Source organism: Pestalotiopsis fici, assembly GCF_000516985.1.
Source record: "Pestalotiopsis fici W106-1 unplaced genomic scaffold PFICI_Scf_2, whole genome shotgun sequence".
Classification (NCBI taxonomy): Eukaryota; Fungi; Ascomycota; class Sordariomycetes; order Amphisphaeriales; family Sporocadaceae; genus Pestalotiopsis; species Pestalotiopsis fici.
The window spans coordinates 2,732,942-2,750,464 of record NW_006917092.1 but is presented as its reverse complement, the minus strand read 5'-3'; the positions used below and the strand labels follow the sequence as shown (position 1 = coordinate 2,750,464).

The following is a 17,523-nucleotide window of genomic DNA, read 5'->3' as shown; positions in this document are numbered from 1 at the left end:
CTAACTTGACCTAGTGGTGGGCGCGGTGGGAAGATACCTTCATTTGTGTCCCAAGGGCAACCTACTACGTACCTCCACCTCCATTCCAAACGCGATATCTATCACACTGTTCCACTTCCCTTGAACTATCCTTCTTCGACATCCTTCACCGCGCATAGTCATTTGTAGTGGCAGGTTTTGTATGAATTATATCATGGCGGGTGGTGGTCCGGCCAACAGCACGACCGAGAGCGTAATGTGTAGAGGCTCCAGCGTTGTTTTGTTTTTTTCCCCCGGGACTTTGTCAGAATATTCATGAAAGCGGAATTGTTGTCTTTGGTACTTGTTCAGTACCCATTTTGTTTTCCTTCCACGTTGATGAGCATCGGTCAAGTGTCATGTTTTTTTCTAGATACCCCATACAAGTCCGACCATAGATATAAAAAATATTTTGAAGCGTAAAATTGGCCAGGGCTTTAGTCTGCGTATTTCAAAGATGGTGATCCTTGTCTTTTCAGTAGCGGTGGTGAGTATCATCTTGTCGACAAGACTTTCATTAAGCCATTTGAGCATTGCCGCTTTTAGTCCAATACTTTTGGCCACCATTGAAGCTGTTCAGTGGCCATACACAGATGGCAAGTGGGAAAAACAAAGGCTGAATCCGTAATGAAGTTTTGTCTTTTGATCTACGTGTCTATCTCTTGTAGTGATGCGAGAAGAGCTCAATACATTTACTGGACATTAATTTCCTTGTCCTTTTTGGCTTTCTTCTTCCATTAATAGTTCTCTCTCGCGACTCATGATCCCAAGCGCTCCACCTCGAGCGACGCGAGCACATAGGCTGCAGATCCGAGTACACTGTTGTAATTGATAGGCTGGCCAATGTAGTACTGGCGAATTGCACAAGTCAGTCTTTTCGAAGGAAGTAACATTACTTTTTCACAATAAAAAGAAATGGTTGGACGGGGAAGGAAAGTAACTCACATCGTAGCTGGCAGTCGAGTTGAGACTACACACTGAGACAGTCCCATTGTACCCAAGAGTGCCGTTGCCATTATCAACAACAAAGTTATTGGTCAGGTACGTGGTAGCCTTGGTGCCTAGATCCACGGCCTGCTCCCGCTGGGCCGTGTCGTCGTCGTCGTCGTCGAGGTAGCCGAGCCGGCTGCCCTTGAGCAGGGCATAAGCAAACATGGCGCTGCCCGAGCTCTCAATGTAGTTGCCCTCGCGGCCCGGCTGGTCGAGAACCTGCCACCAGGCGCTCGTCGTCGGGTCCGCGGCGGCAATGATGGCCGAGGCGAGGGAGCGGAACTTGGCCAATATGTCGGCGGAATAAGGTCCGAGATCAATGCATGACGAGGAGGAAGAAGACGAGGAAAGGGGGGAAGCTGGCTGCGCATGGGAAGAAGAAGAAGAAGTGGTCAGAATCTCCAACGTGTCCACGAGCGCCATGGCGTACCAGCCCAGACTGCGGCCCCAGACGTGCGGGCTGGCGCCCGTGATCGCGTCTGCCCAGACGGCCGTCTTGCTGGCGTCGTAGCCGTGCACGAGGAGGCCCGACGTCTCATTGTGGCAGTGCTGCCAGAGTAGGTCGAGCTGTAGCACCATGTCGTCGAGACTGGGCTTGGTTGTGGCATTGGTCCTGTTGCCAGCGGGACCGACGAGCGCCCACTGGCTGTAAAAGGGGGCCAAACTGTACATGCCGTCCAGGTAGCTCCAGTAGGGGTAGGTATAGTACCACAGGCCGCCCTCGTCGTTGCGGCGGTTGAGATCGATGCTGTCGCGCAGGGCCCGGGCGGCGGCGCGCAAGGCGGCCGTGGTCAGATTGGCGCCGGGGTACGCCCGCTCGGACAAGGCCAGGAGCGCGTTGCCGTTGCTGAGCCGGTCCATGGGGTAGCTGAGAGCGTCCTTGGTGGCGTTGCCGACAAAGGGCACGACGGACTCGGCGCTGTCGATTATGTACTGTCGCACCTTGTGCATGAAGCCGTTCTTGTCCCGCGTCTCGTTTTGCCCCGTCTCGGCGTACTTGACCAGCAGCGCCGTGAAGGCCTTTTGCGTAAAGCCCGCCTGCAGCAGCTCCGAGGAGCCTCCGCTGCCCGTCATGATGCCCTGACCGCGCGAGATGATGCTGGCAGCCATTCGATACGAGTATTCTGTAGCCGTGTCCTTGTGCTGTTGTGCTGCCATTGCCATGGCCGACAGCCCAGAGACTGCGGCGACAAGAATGTTCTGCCAGCGCATCTTGCTATTGTCCGACGAGGTGTTATTGTTGTGTGAGATGGAGGAGGAGGAGAAGGAGGTGGTGGTGACAGTGGACTGGAGTTGCACAAGGATAAATTATCCGAATGCAAGGCAGGAAGAGTAGGAGGGAGCAGAAGAGAGTAGCAGAAGGTAAGGGAAGAAAAAGAACGTGACCAATCTGGCTGAAGCACCTGTACATGTACAGGGTTTATGTTATCACCAGTTGAAGAATATTTCAATAATCTTGCAGCTTGTAGCCACGGCGCTGCAGGGATCAAAACGAATGAGGGTGGGTGAATAATCGGTTACATGTGTTTCCTCTTTCAAGGTTGTATACTAGGTTTGGTATGTTAGGTTAGGCAGGTAAGCAAGGTACGACGGCCGCAACTGTATAGCTTTCGGAACTTGGTGGTTTACAGAGTATTAGACATGCGCCAAATCTGCAGTTGAGCGCCACCAGCCGTCCATTAGTCATTTACTGTTTATTGTTTCTCTCCTATTGTTCCAGATTACAAGTGGGTATAATGCGATTCTGTGCCGCGTGCCTACGTTTACGGCTCACAATTGGTTTTCTTCCGTAGGGCTGCTCTGGGAAGTGAGGGGCAAGAGAGGGACAAGAACCGTGATTCGGATGGTCAAGGGAACATGCATATTACTCGACTTGGAGCTGAGCTCAGCTTTGGCTTCAAGCGGTTATGCGGCCGACTGCAGTATGCTTGAACTAGGGTCATTCCGTCGCTGCTGCAGGGTTTTTTGGGGTATGTGGCTGTAGGATGGCTACATATTCGCGTACACCTAAGCGAGCAACCTTTTTTTTTTTTTTTTCTTCCCAGAGTGAGTACTGATATTCCCGACAGTCGCAGGTCGGGGAACAGCGGCGACTCAAGCACAAAAGGAGGAGATGTTGAACACAAATGTGAGAAGATGGAATAAATGTTAAATGATGGTAATCTAAACTAATGAGAGTCAATCCCTCGACCCATGCGCCATAATCATAAAAATGACATCCCTTGCATCGCCAAATGTTTGCCTTGCTCGTCTGTTGCTCAGTGGCTGATAATGGAATATCACGAGCAGCTATAATTCCTGCAATTGTAGGTAAAACAACCATGATTTTAATGGAAAGACGTGCCCAGTAGGACAGTCCACAACTCGCATCATTTTCACAGAAGGACACTAAATGGCCGCGTGAGGTGTCAAAACAAGTCGGAAGCTTCGGGTTCCAGGACAAGTAAGAAGAGAATAAATTGAGAAAAACACATGACAAAATAAACTAACATAACTACAGGTAAGCAATATAGTAGTCAAGTGAGTTGACAACACACGAGGCCACCGGCACACGTCAATGTTCCTAGACATGACATCAAATTATCAGATTCCAGGTCCATGTTGGTACCGACATGGTCGCCAGTCCTGCTTCGAGATGGCTTTGCACCAAAGGTAGAACTTGTCATGGAAATTGAACTCACTACTGGTTATATAGACCACCATGTTCTTTATACCAGCTCGACCAGGCAACGTGGCGACAGGCAACCGGCTCATCAATTCTACTCAACATCCTACAGTAATTGGCGCGCTTTGTTGCTTTCATTCGATTGATTTTGCCAATTCTATTTTCAATCAATTATTTATGTAATAAAAAAAGATATATATTTGTAATTATTCAAGAACTCATAAAAATGGGCAAGTCATAATCTACGCACAATACGCAAGGCTCAATGTCATGATAGTTACCGGAGTCATCTATTTGCAGATCAATTGAATGACAGACTTATTCGCCTGAGAAAACGGCTAGAATAGTGAGTTCAAATTTCAGATTCCTGGTTGGCCAGAGGACATGGAGGGCTGATAATCTAAATCAGCTATTATATAGGTATGCTTTGAATATTCAACTTCCAAGTTCTAATAATCAAGGGTGAATCGAAATCATCATGACCTTCATCTACTTTGGATTGGAAATCTAGATTAGCTGTGGGAGTGCCAGGCATTATTGAATAAACGGACGCTTTTGAAAACAACTGTCTATATGATGACGGAATATCCTTTGTTTGTTATTGATTTCATTCTGGTGATTTCTTGCTCTTATCATACATGATCATGTCTTTAGGAGCCTGACCTAATTCCCACGCCTCGTAGCTTTGCAATGATGGTTTGCTGGGAACATATTACAACTCGCCAACCGAGATGCCATCCTTGTTCTCGTCCTCGAGGAACGGCTCCAGACGCTCCATCAACTCCTCGACGGCAATCTCATTGCCGTCAACGTAGCTACCATGCTCTCCGTGCGGCGGGATGAGCACGCTGGACACGACCTGGATAACGCCGTCCTTGGCAATGCCGTCCTGGATGGAGACGTGGGTGAAGCCATTGATTCTTATGTCAATCAGACCGCCCCAGCGAGCAATGTCGACTGTAAGAAAGGTTGTGGAGATTAGCATGAGAAATGAACGCGATAGTTGAGAGAGCTAAGAGAGAGGGTCATGGTTCAAGACATACTGCTAAGGCTCTTGTCATCAAGAAGTGTAGGCAGGTCAACATGAAACTGCGCAGTCTCGGCATCGACCTCGCTGCGGCCATAGTAGGCGTCCGAGTACAAGGTCTCATTGGCAACAGTGTGGTACTTGAGCAGGGCCTTGAGGTACCCTAGCCCCTTTTCCGTGTTGAACAAGAACGCATTGGCGCCGGGGCCGAGCTTCTCAAAGGCCCAGTTGGTGGGCGCAAACAGGGTGCCGCCCGTCGTCTTGATATCGTCCACGTCCTTGCTGAGACCCGTCTTCTCGGCGGCCAGGAGCAGCGTGGAGAACTTTTGCGGGAACAGCTGGATGATGCGGGTGGCTGGAGGTGGCGGGACCAGAATGCTGTCAATGCCATGAATGACACCGTTGCTGACGAGCTTGATGGATTTTGTAAGTATTACTCAGGATACCACCACAAAAGTTGGAAAACTCACGATATTTGCAACAACAACTTTGCTGTAAAAGTTGACTCTCAGCCCAAACAAGCTGACGCTGGTCCGAAGCCTCTGGGACTTGCCGCCCAGAGCATCTTCCTTGACGAGTGTAGGCAGCGTGTGGCTGACCAATACCCTCTTGGCAGAGTACAGACCGGGGACGAGATGATACTCGAGCACCTTTTCAATAAACTCCTTGGGCGGCTTCTTGTGGTGTTCGGGAATCTTTTCAAAGGCCTTGTCGACAGGCACAAACGCCGTAATGTTATGCTTTGTGCTGTTCAAGGTCTGGACGAGGTCGGGATACTCGTCCACCAGCGCGGCAAACTTGGTCGAGTACTTGGACGCATGGATGGCCTGGTAAATGGTCAGGTTAGACGGCCCGTGAGGCTCGCCGTGGTGGCCATGGTGGCCCTTGTGACCTTTTCCGGGTCGTTCCCGCTCTACATCTACCAATGGTGAGAAGAAATCGGCAGCCTCAAAGTCAAAGTCGAAATCCGGGAGCGCGTCAAGGAGGGACTTGGCACCGTCGCTTACTGCATCGATGGCGTTGGAAAAGGTGTCTTCAGCTGAAGAACGAATATCGTCCAGGGAAGGAATGCTGTCCAGCCATGATGATGACCATTGATCGTGATCATGAGCCGGTTCGGGTTGCTGAAGAGCGAGCTGCTCAGTGATGGCCTCATTTGGAATGACAAATGCCTGCGTGGCAGCTGCCACTATCAAGGGCAGCGATGCACTATACTTCATCTTTTCGGCGAGCTTTGCGAATATCTCCCAAAGTATTTGCAATCAATGACCTCTTTTTTTTAGGTTAGAATTCTCGCCGGCCTCTTGTTGGACAAGCTATAGTTATGCAAGGGACTCCCTGATAGTGTCTGTGACGTCAAAGGGATCTTGTTGGGGTTTCGCTTTACTCCAGTAACTTCCCACCTGACTGTTGTCAATTGATTGGTCCTTTGGAAGCAAAATTGGACATGAACTTGATAAAATTGATGACCACGGCCCGGACAGAGAAGGAAGAGGGAAATGTAAACCTTTTTCATAGCATTGGCCGAGCGTCACACGCCATCAAGCAAGCCCCAGGCGTGACAACCAATGAATAACGAGGGGGCAACGGGGAGCATCTCAGCGTCATGATTACCTGAGAAGTCTCTAGGCAACACCCCCAGAAACGCAACGATGCGTCGTACGTTTCAGCTGACACGACGACATTTCATTGGGTCGTGGCGTCCTTCTGTTGGAATACAAGTGTCGTTGGGGTCGTCGTCCTCCCTCCCTCGGGGTCTCAGCGGGCCCGAGTATGCGGTTGGCACTTCCGAGGAATGGATCCTCCCCTTTTCCCCAATTGGGTTGATCTCTTTACATTTATACTGCTACCGTTGTATCCGAACGACCCACCTAACCTAGGGAATAGTAGTTGAGAACTCGATCGTTATTCAACTTCAACCTTTGACGAGGCGTCGGTCCAAGTCTTTTAGGAACGTGTTCAAGTTGTCGTTTCAATTCAACTCAATTATTATACAAATACTTGTTTCATGCCTTGTGTATCTATCACCTTGGCTGCCTGCATTGCCGCCGTCGTAATAGGTCCGCCGTCCCACGTTCCTTAACGTCGTACATCGAATGACCCCACGTCATGACACACTTGTTGGCATTGAAATTGACCACTCATGATTTTGTGCTTACATAGCAACTAAAAAGGCGGGGCTCGGCCCAGTCGTAATCGATACTTTTGTTATTTCCATCCGTAGATTGGAGCCTATAGCCTAATACTAATGCATTTCTACCTCGGTATCCTAATAGTCCGTGGCCAGGTAAATATTCAGTGCATAACTGACCACTGCTTCGTCAATGAATACAATTGAGCCCTCCGTGCTCCAGATCAGTGATGGTCAAATTGCCGTGACGAATATAAAAGCCAGAAGGGCGTTGAAGAAAGTTTGTCGTTGGGGAATGCGTCAGTGGGCAAGTGGTGTTCTCACACGGTCATGTTTTGATTGTATGCCGCCGAAACGTGTTTGTCTCCCTAGGGGACTTCATACCCGACGACCCCCAAATCCAGCAGCTAATCTAAACATTTCGGTATTGGGCGGTCTTTGCACTTTTTCAAAGGTGTCCACGATTCTAATGCCGTCCTGGACGTCCACAGCGCCCCATCTCTGCTCCCTGTCGATTCTCTTTCCACTGGAACTCCAGAATCCAGATTCGTCGAGCAAGACCTCTACAACCCATCCGTATCGAGACTTCCCAGAGCCCGTGATAGTGTAATCCCCAGCAGCAACTGCTGCCCCTGCCGTCGTGGGCGCAAAGACGGCTTCGGCATCGGCTCGGGTCTTGGGCAGGCGAGTGCACAGCAGATGCAGGTCAAGAAATTGCGAAAACGTCAAACCAAAGGAAGGCTTGTTTTTCTTACTCAGGGCGATGCTGCCCGCTCCGTAGCCGCCATGAGATGGGGGCGGGGGATTGAAGATGGAGCGCAGTGTAGGGTCCATTGGTCGCTCTGCTGCTGAAGAGCGCTTGCCGGGCGCGCCATCTGATGGCAAAGGAGCCGCGCCGGTCGAGGCAACTGTCGTGCTGGAGACGGGATTATGTGGGGAATTCGTCGTCGTGTTCAGGAGCATAATGAGAGATTCGGAAGAACGAGCTAGATACCGAAGGTGTGAAGAAAATAGCTGCAGGGTCGTGTGGGCAGACGACTTGTCCCGCTGGGCGAACAATGTGCCTAGCAGTGTAGAGAAGTGGGTGATCACTATGGCACCCGGGATCCGGTCATTGGCCTCTGGAGCATGGTCGTGCACTGGTGTTGATTCGGTCACGGGTACCGGCTTGGGCGATGCTGCCTTTTCTGCCGCCGGTTCAAGCGGCGCGGCTGGACTTGATGAGGGAGGAGATATAGAGGATAGGTCGCCCTCGTCTTCGCTGTCCATGACTTCGGTTCTCCTGACCTGTTCCATCGACGGTGGAGGCAGCTCATAATCAGGTGTTGACCCTAACGAAGAAAGCGGTGAAGATTCCGGCTCCTGTGGAGCAGCGGCAGCATCACTCTCTTCTTCCTCTTCTTCTTCTCTTATCGCTTCCGTGTTCATTTCTGGCAAAAACGCTGGGCTTTCCAGCTCCAGTTCGCTCAACACTTCCCACAGACCCTCTATATCAAAGACTCGTGATACCGAGATGCGCTCCAAGCATCCGCGGACTTGAGCGTTGACATTGGCATGGCCGGTGCCCAGCTTTCTCTGCACTTGCGACTTGACGATATCTCTCAGAGTAGGTAGAATAGCCTGCGGTGCAAGTGTAGTGATAATTGCAGCTCTGCTCAGGGCTGGCGCTCCATGCCGGCCATGGACCACGTCATGGGCAATCGTTTGAAGAGAAAGCTAAGAAAACCCTATTCAGCTACCGTGATGAAGTCTGGAAGGGGCATGTTGTTGAGCTGCGAGTGACTACTCACCACAAGTCCAAAGTCGATTTCTTCGGCACTGATTCCCACCACGGCGCCACGCTCAAAGCCGTCGACCAGCACCTGCTCGTCAATCTCCGTACATCCAGTCCTGAGGGTCCCTCGTCTGTTGATTTGATGTCTCCTGGCATCTTCTAGATTGCATAGCGTGGAACCTGAGATGGGCTCAATCTGAAAATGCGAGCTCACCTGCGATACTGGCGGCTCCTGATCCATGCTCACATTGCTTGGGAGGATCCCCAAAATAACACTATCTGCAGCAATGGAGACTGCAGAGAAGTGCCCAAGTATATTTTGCGTATGCGATGTGTACGGTCATTTTTGAATGTCTTCCCCCATAGTCACTGTTCAAAACTTGGACGAATCGTCGACAATGAAAACTGGCAAGGTATTGTTTATTGTTTGGTTTTGGGCTCGCGGAATTGAGAACTAGGCCGTCATTCATTGAGTGGAGTTCATTCAGTGGAGGGACAATTAAGTCCAGGTGGGGGGAATTGGACAGTGCATTATCGCAAGTATGGAAAGACATCTCACCTAGATAAATACTTGTAAAAGCAAGAAACGCAGCTCAATATACACAGAAAAATGACTCTTCGAATTGGAATCATCTACTAACAGATCGACAACAATGACATCAACATAATTGGTTTAAAACTTTCTTAAATTAAGTCTCTAGGGCATTCTGTATTCAGGTCATTGACTGCTTATAGTACGCCTCAACGACCTCTTGTTTCTGTACTCTCATTTTCTCAGATCTCATGAAATGACTTGACCGTGCTTGGACTGGTATTTGTCTCCAGCGGTCACGCAAAGGAGGTAGGTATCCTACAGAAGAAGAAAGAAAAGAAAAGAAACTAGAAAAGCAACTGCAAAGAAGGAGTGTTTCGATTTCACCACCTTCCAACTAAAATCACGCCTGTGCCCATTTTTTGTAGAAGCATGGACCGTCTACTTCCACCAGAGCGTGATGCTTTCCAACTTTGCCCACCAATGCGAGAGTCATATCCATGCAGTCCAGATCGCGCAACATCTAGGATGAAGTCGGAGGGGTGTATGTCGGAGCTGCTTGCGTGGGTATCTCTGGTCGCTGTCGCCTTCCGCCCTTCAAACTCTTGACGCGGTTGAGAAGACCACCACCCGAAGGCTTCGAGGGCTCAGGGGCCGAAGCATCAGCAGTGGAGCGGCGCTCAAGGTTGTAGCCCCGAGGAGGGCTGCTAGGAGATCCAGGAGACATGGGGCCAGAGTCCTGGCGTCTCACTGAAATGCGCTCCTCGGCCTTGTCGAAGTCGCTGAAGAAGGGGTTTCTCTCGCCCGTACTGTTACCGCTGGGCAGCTCTCCAGACCGTGGTCCATATGCGCCGTCGGGGTTGGTCATGCGGCCACGGTTGTTCATATCGCGGGGACCACGGTTGATACCACGGATGCGTTGAGCCAGCGACTTCTTTCTCTGCAGACCTTGCTCCATGCTCTGCTGTGCGGTCTCGGCTTCACGCCTCTGAATGGCGGTCTGGGCAGCAGGAGTTCCCTCGAGGAAAGTCGAAGTTCCAAGACCAAGAGACTCATCGCCGTGCAAAACCGAGGCACGTGCATGGGGATCGAAAACATTGGCCTCCTTGCTTGAGCCTACTGGCGGCTCGTAGAATGGCGCCTCGTTCTTTCTGGAAGCATTGTAGTCAAGGTACGCCTCCTCGTCGTGCTGACCCATCAAAGTCTTGTGATCAGGCTTGGCGTTGAGAGGACCGGAGCCGCCCAGGGCCATGTTGAGAGAGTCCTTGGGGAAAGCCTGCATTGGTGCATGCCGGGTACCGTTGCGGTTGCGGTGAGGGATCAAGGCATCAAAAGGTCCGTCGTGGTGGAACACTATTGGTTCTGTATCAGCAGAGATTCGAGATAGAAACACAAAGTAACTTTAACCACTCACATCCTGTTCCATAGATACTCGTGGCATCCAATTGATCAATAAGATCAAGTCTCTTGCTGGGCTTGCCAGTCTTGCTCCTCTCCTTGTGGCGTCTCTCGCGCTCGCGGCGACGCGCTTCCTTTGCCTTCTTCTCCTCCTCAGTTAAAGGCTTCTCCATGAGGGACGAGTCAGAATTGCGGCGAGGTCGTCGCTCGGTTGGGCGCTTCATGGGAGAATCCATGTTCTTTCTGTCGCTGCTCTGGCCGGCCTTTTCTTGCATTCGACGGGCTCTCATAGCCTCCTCTTGCGATCGGGTTGGTCGGTGTCCTGGCGGCGGGGGACCTCGACCGCGAGGACCACCTGGGGGGCCTCTGGGTGGTGGGGGGCCTCGAGCGCCATCTGGTCGGGGTGGTGCAGGCTTCGATGCAGGCTGGCCCGCGGGCTTATCGTCATCGTCAATGATAATCAATTTGTCCTGAAAGCGCGCTGTGAGCATTTCCGATAGACTCGAGAATTTAAAAATTGAATTATAAAGGCTACGCGACATGCAGACAAATCGCCAGTCTGCTGCGACGGGCGCATCATCGGGCAGGCATGATAATGGTTGATTGGGCGCGCGGGGCGGGGCAGGTTCAAAGAAGGTTTGAGGTCAACTTACAAACAACTCTTCAGCAGTTGGCGACTTTCTGTTATCTGGAGCAGAGGATGCCATGCTTGCTGGTGACTTCAGAGGCTGTCCTCGAGTGCTTTCTGTGTTGTCAAAGAATGGGTTTCTCGAGACTGGTCGTTCGGCGGGAGGATCGTCGAAGGGAGAATGGGGAGGCGGAGGGGAAAAGGAGTTGGAGTTGGGACTGAGGCCGCTATTAGGCGACGCAGCACGGTTGCGAAAGGGGTTGTTTGACGAGAGATTAAGCGTCAATCCGGCAGATCGCCCATAAGATTGGCCTATGCAGACGCAAACGGTAGGTTAGCGATAGCAAATGACGACGGTGATAGGGATATGAAACATGAGACTCTTTAAATTTGACACAGACCACAGGCCCGGTTAAGTGGAGCGGCGTCCTGCCAATCTTTCAAGCGCACCAAGGCACTGCAGCAAGGAAGAAAGCTTGGAACCTTCCCAAGACAGTCGTAGCAAGACAATAGGGCCGTCCTGCCTATCCACTGCAAATGAAAATCAGGGACTACAAAAGGGGTCCTTTGTCGCCTGCTGGAGACGTATGTGCGAAGACCTGATGCTGTGTTGTTCCAAGCTTTTTGGAGATGGTGGGCGGGCTAAAGGGGATGGAAAACACGGCATTGGGGAAAGGCATGAAAAGGAAGAAGAAACAAACGAAATCAATCTTATCTTACCCGCTGATAGATCGGCCGACATGCTTGCTGTGTTCTGGGTACAAGACCCCTGTGAATAACTGAGAGATTCGAGGTGGAATGGGGAATTGATTTTGAGAAGGGAGGTACGCAATCGAGATGCCGAGTGAACGGTGCACTGATTGCCGTGTGGAAACTACCTGGCGACCGTGTGCCTCAAGTCTCAAATTCGTCCTGTTGGGCGCGTCGGTTTTCGAATTTCTTTCTCCGTACAATAGCAGGAAATCGTTGATCGGATCCGGTGGTGCGGTCGCAAATCAATTTTGCCAAGGTCCTGGTTGACAAGTTGCGACGAATGTCGGACAGGCCAGTCACAGGACGCAACGCTGCTGCTGGTGCTGCTGCTGGTGCTGCTGCTGGTGCTGCTGCTGGGAGTGGCGGTACGCTGATCGCGAAAAAAGCAGACAGATCGTCAGGGAACAAAGTGTCCGAGACTGGAATTGGTTGTGTGCGCGCGCGTGCAGGCTGCCAACTTCTGTAGCCAGCAGCCAAGTAGCCTATGACGTGTGCAGAGGTGAGATTGGTTCGGATTGGATTGGATTGGTTCTGGCACAGCCGCTGCGACAAGGCCCAGAACGTTGTTGCACGTGGGTGTGAATCGAGTGTGTCGAATGCTGTTTAGATTGTGATTGATGTGGTGGAAGACGGTACTGTAGTAGTGGCTTGCAGTGAAAGAAAAAAAAATTAAAAACAAAAAGAATTAGAATCTGCGGCCTGCTTCTAAAATTTGCGGAAAGCAAAGGTCGCAGAACCGCCTCTGTTTATGTGGTCACGGTAATGAGTTGAATCCGTTTGTCGGCGGTGACGGGATTCGCGGGTGGGCTCGTCGTAAGCGGTAATGGCCGAGGTGGTCTCTGGTCTTTTCCTTTGGAACTCCCTAAAAGTTTTGGCTCCAACGGGACCCCGTTCAAATGCAAGGGACGTCGGTGAAAGGGGAGCACTGTGGGAGCTGAGCACGAAACTGGAGGGGGAGGAACCAACGAGGCGTCGGTTCAGCTTCCTTTTGTCGTGTAACAAGACTTCTAAAAATGAGAGACAGCCGCTCAAGTAAATACACTTTGTCGGCTCTAGAATTGTTCAAAGAAAGGACACTCGGGAAAAATTCTTCATCGACGATTTTGTAGTAGGGTGGCGCGCATCGGCGAAAGAATCAGGGTCTTCTGACCTGGCGGAGACCTTTTTTTTCTATTCGGCGCGGCGGGCTTGAATGTTGCGATCTTCGCGGGCCCCCCTTCGCCTAAAGTGCTGTAAGTAAGGTAGAGGTAATGTACCTCCTAGTCGGTCTTGGCTTGTTCTAGACTAGGGCATGGGCGGCACGCTTTCAGGGGATATTGGCCGTGGCAAACAACGAAGCCAGAAAACAGTGCGTCTGGTTCCAGATCCAGTGGGAAAATAGCAGTAGTAGCTGGTAGTAGTATGTATTATGAGCGAGTGAGAGGAAGTGAGCGGTCTTGATATACTATTTGTATATTTGCCGCCACTAAGACTTCAGGTGACTTTGCAGCTGTCGCGTGAGGAATTGCTGGCTGGCTGACTTATGGGGGTTTCTGTTTAGAGAGAGTCAGAGGAGGAGAAGGCCCTCAGAGCTGGCTGGCTGACTGGCTGGACGGAAGGACAGGCAGCAGAATTGCAGTTGTCGCGCTCGAGTACAGTGGGGAGAGGAGAAGGAGGAAGAGAAGAAGGAAAAGAAGAAAAACTGACGGTGAGAAAAACTGCAAGACATAAGACAGCTGCGGCCCTTAGCGAACGTGTCCGGAAGGCAAGTCTGATACCCCCCAACTGGCGCGGTAGCTATTCTTTTTAGTCTAATGAATGACATGAAGGGGGAAACAGCAACGGGGGAGGTAGGTTGGTAGGCAGGTAGCTATTGCGCTGATGGCATGGCATGTCGGGTCGGCGTGAGAGCCTCGGCACCGGGGTTTGCTTCGCAAGAGTAGGTGGGACTTGGGTCGTACGTCTACATTTTTCACAGTCACTCTCGTGGAGAAGGACGAAAAGATGATGGGATCTCCAAATAACCACCGCCGGCTGGGCGTTCACGTATCGAATCAAGACAAGTTCTCTACAAAAGAAGTATGTATATCACCCCGAGAAATTCGGGATGAGAATAGCTTCAAGATGTGCCACAAAAGGATTGTATACTTGGCTTCCCCAGCTCATGCCCAGACCACGTTAGGTAGTCTATGGAATAGTAATGGGGAAAGGAGAGTTATAAGCTACTACTCCGGAATGTTCTAAGCTTGGCCATTGGGGTATTTCCTCCATCTCCAACTATTGAATATAGCCGATCAGCTCTATCTTGTATACCGCACCAACAGGACTAGGCTCCAGCTCATCTGTTCGGTACGGAGTAACAAAACGGGAATCAATCGATTCACTAACCCCTCTCCGAACCTATCTTTGGGAAGAGTCGATCTGCAAAAACATCATTCAAAGGATGGCTGCGAGCATGAGGCGCCTGCAGCTATTGCAAGGGGTATGTGATTTGGAGTCAACCACATGTAGCTGTAGTTGAGCTGAGAGCTGTCTTGCCAAGCTGATGGAATATAGTAATCAGTTGATGCTCGCCGCAAAGTCATGTGGTACTATGTGCCTGACGATCACCGATCCCACACAACAGGACAGGCCTGACAGGATGAACCTGATCAACAGATCAACACGAAGTAGCATTCACCTTTTTGTTGTTGTTTGTTGGCATTGGTCCTTGTTTTTGGGTTTCTCCCAGTTGCAGTCTAAAGTCTTGGTCACTGCTTTACCTGAATTATTACCATAGTACTGTTGATAGTCTCGATCATGGCCCAGACTCGACTCTTGCCCGCAATGCCACCTATATCAACTGGCTAGGGTCAATTTGATATCAAATGCGCCGCTCCTTTAGGCATGGTCTTGCATCTCTAATCAACCGCCACCCATCGTAGCTTGGGACCTTCCCCGGGTTTGATGAGCTGCCCCCAGCAATACGAACTGCGCTTTGCAGAGAAGCCCTCGTCAACGCCTAGACACCCTGTCAGGCTACGGCGGTTCAATTAACTCAGGTAGGTAGTTTAGGATCAAGTTCACAAGGCCTTACATGCAAAATATGTACACAATCGGGGAGGGGGGTTTAATAAGCGACATTGTCTGTCTCTCTTTGTCCGGGTCAATGAGGAACAGACAGGGCCATACGTGTTCAATTACACAGCAAATACCCTGGGGTCTGCGTACATGAAGTTGCTTTCTCGGGCACCTGCGTTGCGTTGCGGGCGAGATCTCGACAATCTCGCTGTACAACAACAAAAGTGCCCCCAAGACAGCCAACCACGACTGGAACGAAGAGGTACTCAAGAGACCCGCCCAACGGAGAGCAGGGAACAGGCTGGCCCCGGCCACATGCAGACGACGGGCCCAAATGGCTATGAGTGGGTTTAAGAATCGCTGATGGGGACCCTTTTAGCACTAAGATATATTAGCATCCATGCTTTGCCCCGCAGCTTGTGATGTTCTGGCGATGGATCAGCAAGTCTCAGGCCCAAGGTAGGCTAGACCCCTGAAAGGATCGGTTGACGGGTGGTCAACCGCAAAGGGTCCCTGCTTCTGCTTCTTCTGCTGCTGTCTTCCTTTCTATTGATCCATTTATTCACAGCACAATCTACTCCGTACTCCGTACAAGCAATGCAACGGCGCATCACCACTTGCGGTTCGACGAGACGATGCAAGCGGAAGGGCATATCGCGTCAATCTATCAGCATTATCGCGGCAAGTAAAAATACATGTGGTCGGTCCCCTGAGTTCGCATTGTACTGCGTAATGCGATGGAAGTGAAAGAGGATCATCTCCATAAAGCCAAATTAATGACAGTGGAGGAGATTTAATGGGCTTTCCTTCCAGTTCTTCCCCCCCTATTCCGCTCAGAAAGCCTCCACACCCAACGCTCCGGCTCCAGTAGCTCCAGGGCTGGGTGGTAGTGGGTGGCTGCTGGCCATTGTGGGGTAAATGGTCAAAGCTCTTGGGCTCTTAAGCCGACCAGCTGATGCCGCCGCCCGGTACCTGACAAGCAGGGATCACCTTCCGCCCACGAGCCTTTCCTTTTTACTCTCTTCGTGGCTTTCTGGTCATCCAAATCCTTTTGCCGCTGGCCTATTTACACAGTAAGGGCTAAAGCAGAGCGAGCGCGCGCGCTACGGAGCCCGTCGAACCACCGCGCTGGAGTCGAGTCCTGGAATGCGTTGCTAGAGATCCGAGAGTGAGCTGGGGGAGCTCCAGTCTGCCAGATCATTCCGAGTCATGAGATCCGTCTCTTCTGCGCGCTACCACGACGATCACGATCAAGCTCCCAGGCCACGCGCGCATTTGAGGAACCATTTCTTTCCCGAGGCGGCTACGCTATCAGGTGCTCTAGCTACATAGTACGCAGCCAAGAAGGACTGCCATAATCACGCATCCGTCGCCGAGACGATCGACTTTCGGGGCGTAATAGTAATAGTTTGGACGCATGGCAGAAGGACGCCAATATGCTTCATCAAGAACGTGGGAAATGAAGGAATCTACTTCCTGTCTCACTCGCTGAAGATGTAATACGAAAATACCAATTGCGCCATTCGTCTTGCGCCAACCATACAACCCTCTTCTACCATGGCAACTTCAAGGGAGTCGAGAGGCCCTTTCCTAGCACCGGCTCCGCGGTGCCAATGTCGCCTGGTCCACGTGGAGCCCAGTATTCTCCCGACTTGCTAATATCAAGCTGCTCCGTCCAAGCAATGAGGCTCTTAGCAGACTCATCAGGCGTCACCGCTGTCGATCTGTTAGTTATATTTGTCCTGTTTTATGATTTGGGAGACAAGTCCACTTGCCGCCACCGTCATCCCAGTACTTGTCGAAACCAACGCCCTTGGTCATCTCCGTTCTCATGAATGCAGGATGTACGATGCTGATAATAATGCCCTTGTCCTTGAGATCGAGGCTCAAAAGTTCTTCAAGAAAGGGATAAGAGTTAGCCAGTGATCTTATTAGTAGACATGGGTATAGGTCGAGTGGATCATGTTTTCAACCCCACGCAAAAAGCCTGGATTTGTTTAGATATGAGGAGAGTCCAATGTACGTACTGCCAACCATATTAAGGGCCGCTTTGGACGCATGGTGAGCATAGTTGCCGCCGCCCTCGCTTTCATGTCGAAGAGTGATGCTGCCAGACTCGCTTGATACCAAGACAACCTTTGATCCTGACTTGAGCAGACCCGTGTGCACGAGTTTGTGGACAATAAAGACGGGTGCGATAGAGCTTGTCGTATACATGGTGACCTCTTCCTCCCAATTCGGCCCCTTGTCAAAGAAGTCTTCTGTTGTGAAGCGGCCGGCAGCGATGATCTAGACATGATAAGCTTTTCTGCCAGGTACAATGCTACTGCCAGAACTTACCACGGTGTCGAGAGGCTTCTCTCCCTTTAGCTGCCCTGTGAGCTCATCTGCGACAGTGGACTTTGTCAAGTCTATATTTGACAGCCACTTGACACTCTCCGGGAATCCGTCTGGCTTTGAACTCGAACGGGATGTGCCGAAGACCTGACCAGAGCCTTGGGAAGCATACTGCTTTACCAACTCGGCTCCTAAGCCACGGGTGCCACCCACAATAAATGTCGAAGACAT

The 17,523-nt window shown here is 51.1% G+C and overlaps 5 protein-coding genes across 5 annotated transcripts; all 5 read right to left on the bottom strand.

Annotated features, from left to right (window-relative positions):
* Positions 1-776: 776 nt before the first annotated feature.
* PFICI_03027 (uncharacterized protein) lies at positions 777-2,220 on the bottom strand (the record flags this gene model as incomplete). The annotated part of the gene is made up of 2 exons (XM_007831608.1): positions 777-869; positions 964-2,220. 2 exons carry the CDS (start codon positions 2,218-2,220, stop codon positions 777-779), a joined length of 1,350 nt encoding a protein of 449 aa, XP_007829799.1.
* Positions 2,221-4,385: 2,165 nt separating this feature from the next.
* On the bottom strand, positions 4,386-5,920 carry PFICI_03026 (uncharacterized protein; the record flags this gene model as incomplete). Its single annotated transcript, XM_007831607.1, has 3 exons — positions 4,386-4,630; positions 4,717-5,113; positions 5,171-5,920. 3 exons carry the CDS (start codon positions 5,918-5,920, stop codon positions 4,386-4,388), a joined length of 1,392 nt encoding a protein of 463 aa, XP_007829798.1.
* Positions 5,921-7,209: 1,289 nt separating this feature from the next.
* On the bottom strand, positions 7,210-8,846 carry PFICI_03025 (uncharacterized protein; the record flags this gene model as incomplete). The annotated part of the gene is made up of 2 exons (XM_007831606.1): positions 7,210-8,547; positions 8,622-8,846. The coding sequence occupies 2 exons, from the start codon at positions 8,844-8,846 to the stop codon at positions 7,210-7,212; spliced, it is 1,563 nt and encodes a 520-aa protein (XP_007829797.1).
* Positions 8,847-9,660: 814 nt separating this feature from the next.
* Positions 9,661-11,905, bottom strand: PFICI_03024 (uncharacterized protein; the record flags this gene model as incomplete). Its single annotated transcript, XM_007831605.1, has 4 exons — positions 9,661-10,490; positions 10,552-11,005; positions 11,189-11,475; positions 11,884-11,905. The coding sequence occupies 4 exons, from the start codon at positions 11,903-11,905 to the stop codon at positions 9,661-9,663; spliced, it is 1,593 nt and encodes a 530-aa protein (XP_007829796.1).
* Positions 11,906-16,507: 4,602 nt separating this feature from the next.
* On the bottom strand, positions 16,508-17,523 carry PFICI_03023 (uncharacterized protein; the record flags this gene model as incomplete). Its single annotated transcript, XM_007831604.1, has 4 exons — positions 16,508-16,671; positions 16,737-16,850; positions 16,983-17,244; positions 17,296-17,523. 4 exons carry the CDS (start codon positions 17,521-17,523, stop codon positions 16,508-16,510), a joined length of 768 nt encoding a protein of 255 aa, XP_007829795.1.